The 2,464-nt window shown below is 45.5% G+C and overlaps 1 protein-coding gene across 1 annotated transcript in view; it reads left to right on the top strand.

Moving 5' to 3' along the window:
• The window catches only part of LOC101854916 (protein Hoatz homolog), a 12,179-nt gene that overhangs the window by 7,185 nt on the left and 2,530 nt on the right, over positions 1 to 2,464 (top strand). Inside the window, exon 3 of the mRNA XM_035973324.1 lies at positions 2,321 to 2,457. Within this exon, the coding sequence (XP_035829217.1) occupies positions 2,321 to 2,457 (137 nt within the window). The remainder of the gene's footprint in view (positions 1 to 2,320; positions 2,458 to 2,464) is intronic.

The raw sequence follows: 2,464 nt of genomic DNA on the forward strand, positions 1-2,464 counted from the left end.
TCAAGATCTAACGTTACGCAGCCACCATGGTGGAGCAATGAAACTGACTGCCTGTGGAAAGAGAAGGTGAATGCTGTTAAGGACTGGCAAAGAAAGAGGAAGAAACCCAATGTCACAGAGTAAGAAAGGGAGGCTGCTAAAGAGCAGACGAGGCAGGAGGCAGGATCGAAATAAGTTAATACATGTAACTCAAGCAGATCTGACCAAAAAGGCGAAGTGGGAACAGCTTGTAAAAAACGTTGCAGCTGAGAAGGCACTTTCAAAGTTCTGGAAGCTGCGAAAGAAGGTGTGGGGACAGGGTCACTCAAAATCCACATTTAATGTGAAGGAAAAGGCACTCCAAACTCATGAGGAGAAAGGAAGGGCTTTATTTGGCCGATTCAAGCATCAAAACCATCAGGGAAATATTGACCCAAAGAAAGGAAGTTGAAAGAGATGTTTCAAGTGTGCTGACACCAGACATGTATGCAAGCTATGAGGATGCGATTTCTAAAGAAGAGGTTTCCAGAACAATAAAACATTCCAAAGACAGTGCTGGAGGGCCGGATGGTATAAGATGTTGCCACATGAAAGAAGCAGACGACGAGATGATTGAAGAAATGACAAAAGACTTCAACATGAGCATTGGCACTGACAAAATCCCCGAAGAATGATTGCACAGATGGTTGGTTCCAATCACCAAACCAGGAAAAGGCCACTCGGCTCTCAGTGGTTGCAGAATCATAGCCATGCTGAACGCCTGTGGGAAAATTCTGGAAAAGATAGTGAGGATGAATATCAGCCCACTTGGAGAAGAAGCCTGGAAGCTTGGTGTTCCCTCGTCAACAGGACTGTCCAAGACTTGGCTCCTCCAATCACTTGCAACTATGAGATCATCGACAGACAGTCAGAGCTCAAGTATCTGGGAATCGTCTTCGACAGGTCGTTGTCCTTCAACAAGCATGTGAATCATGTGGTACCAAAGGCCAACGAGGTGTTGGTGCAATCAAGACCATGGCGGCCGCTCTGATTCCACAAAAAGTGCTCTTCATGATGTTGCAGCTTGTCGTCCTGTCTGTCATTGATGACGGATTGGGCTGTCTCACGCTGTCTGACACTGATTGCAAAGCTGGATCGAGTGCAGAATGAGGCAATGGGGGCAGTGCTGGGCTTCTCCAAGGACTCCCCAATGTTATGCATGCGCTACTTGCATGCGTGGCTCCAAGTACGCCATAAGATAGCTCAAGCAAAGATGTATCTTAGTGTAATGGGCAAGAAAGATCAATCACTGCACAAAGCACTTCATGACGACAAAAGAGGCAGCATCAAAAGATAAAAGTCTTGTATGGCAGAAACAGAAGATTCTCCCAGAAGAGTCTGTGTACCTGAACATGTACCACTTGGAGAAGAATGGGAACAGGTGGCAGGAGAATACAGGGACCTCACCAAGGTCAAAATAAGCATGGGCAGAGACAGAAGAAATGTTGTGGCTTCTATCAACGAGAGCGATATCAACGAGATTGTTTACAAAAAAACTCAAAAGCAGGGGATCCTGTAATTTATACAGATGGTTCCGTGAAAAGAAAATAGCCAGCGAAGTGGATTGAGATTTGTTGCATTCGCCAATAATAAAATCATCCACAGTGCATCTGGGGCCTGCAGCAGAGCTACATCAAGTATGCGAATGGAAATTGAAGCCAACACGAAAGTACGCTCACATGGATTTTCTGCCCTGGCCATGCAGGCGTTAAAGGGAATGAAAAAAGCAGACGACTGGATGGTGAGGCCACCTCAGTAGACAGTACGGTTTATCCAGACAAGGTCGAGATCCTGAAATGTTTCTCTCGCCACCTGGTTGAAGAGGAAAATAAGGAGGCAGATGCCAGTACTGCTGTGGAGAGGATGATGGTTTCGGGAGTACAGAAAGGAAGTGGAATCTGGCAGCCTTGCAGGAAAGAACAAAAGAACGTTCAACCAGATGTGCACTGTCACAATCAGTAGAAAGACCATCAGCAGCATTTTGGAGAGAGCAACAGAGCATCGATGGACTTGTCCGGAGTGCAAGGATGTTGCTTCCTGAAACAATGAACAATGTACCTCTGAGACCAGACGACCCCGACCTCCTTCAATTGTAAATATCTCGACTTCTATTGAAGATAGATTTTTTTGTTTTCACCAAAAGAAAGGCTAATGGACAGGCTTTAAGATTATATACCAAAAACCCTATATGCCCAAAATTGACGAGCGTCTGATTCCACCACGTCGTGACACTTCTATTTCTGTTGTCTTCTACCCGCTCTGTGTCAGCTCAGTTGTTGGTATAGGTTTTTATTGTCCTCAGAAACCAAGCTGAAGGATTTTTTCATCAGGGCCAGGACGCTGGAGCAAATGGCTGAGCTGGACAGAATCCGGAAATTATCTGAGGCCCGTCTTCACGACAGAAATATGTTACACAGGAGAAGAGAAGAGAGAATTAAGGTACATT

The sequence above is a fragment of the Aplysia californica genome, unplaced genomic scaffold, assembly GCF_000002075.1.
Source record: "Aplysia californica isolate F4 #8 unplaced genomic scaffold, AplCal3.0 scaffold01134, whole genome shotgun sequence".
In the NCBI taxonomy this organism is placed as follows: domain Eukaryota; kingdom Metazoa; phylum Mollusca; class Gastropoda; order Aplysiida; family Aplysiidae; genus Aplysia; species Aplysia californica.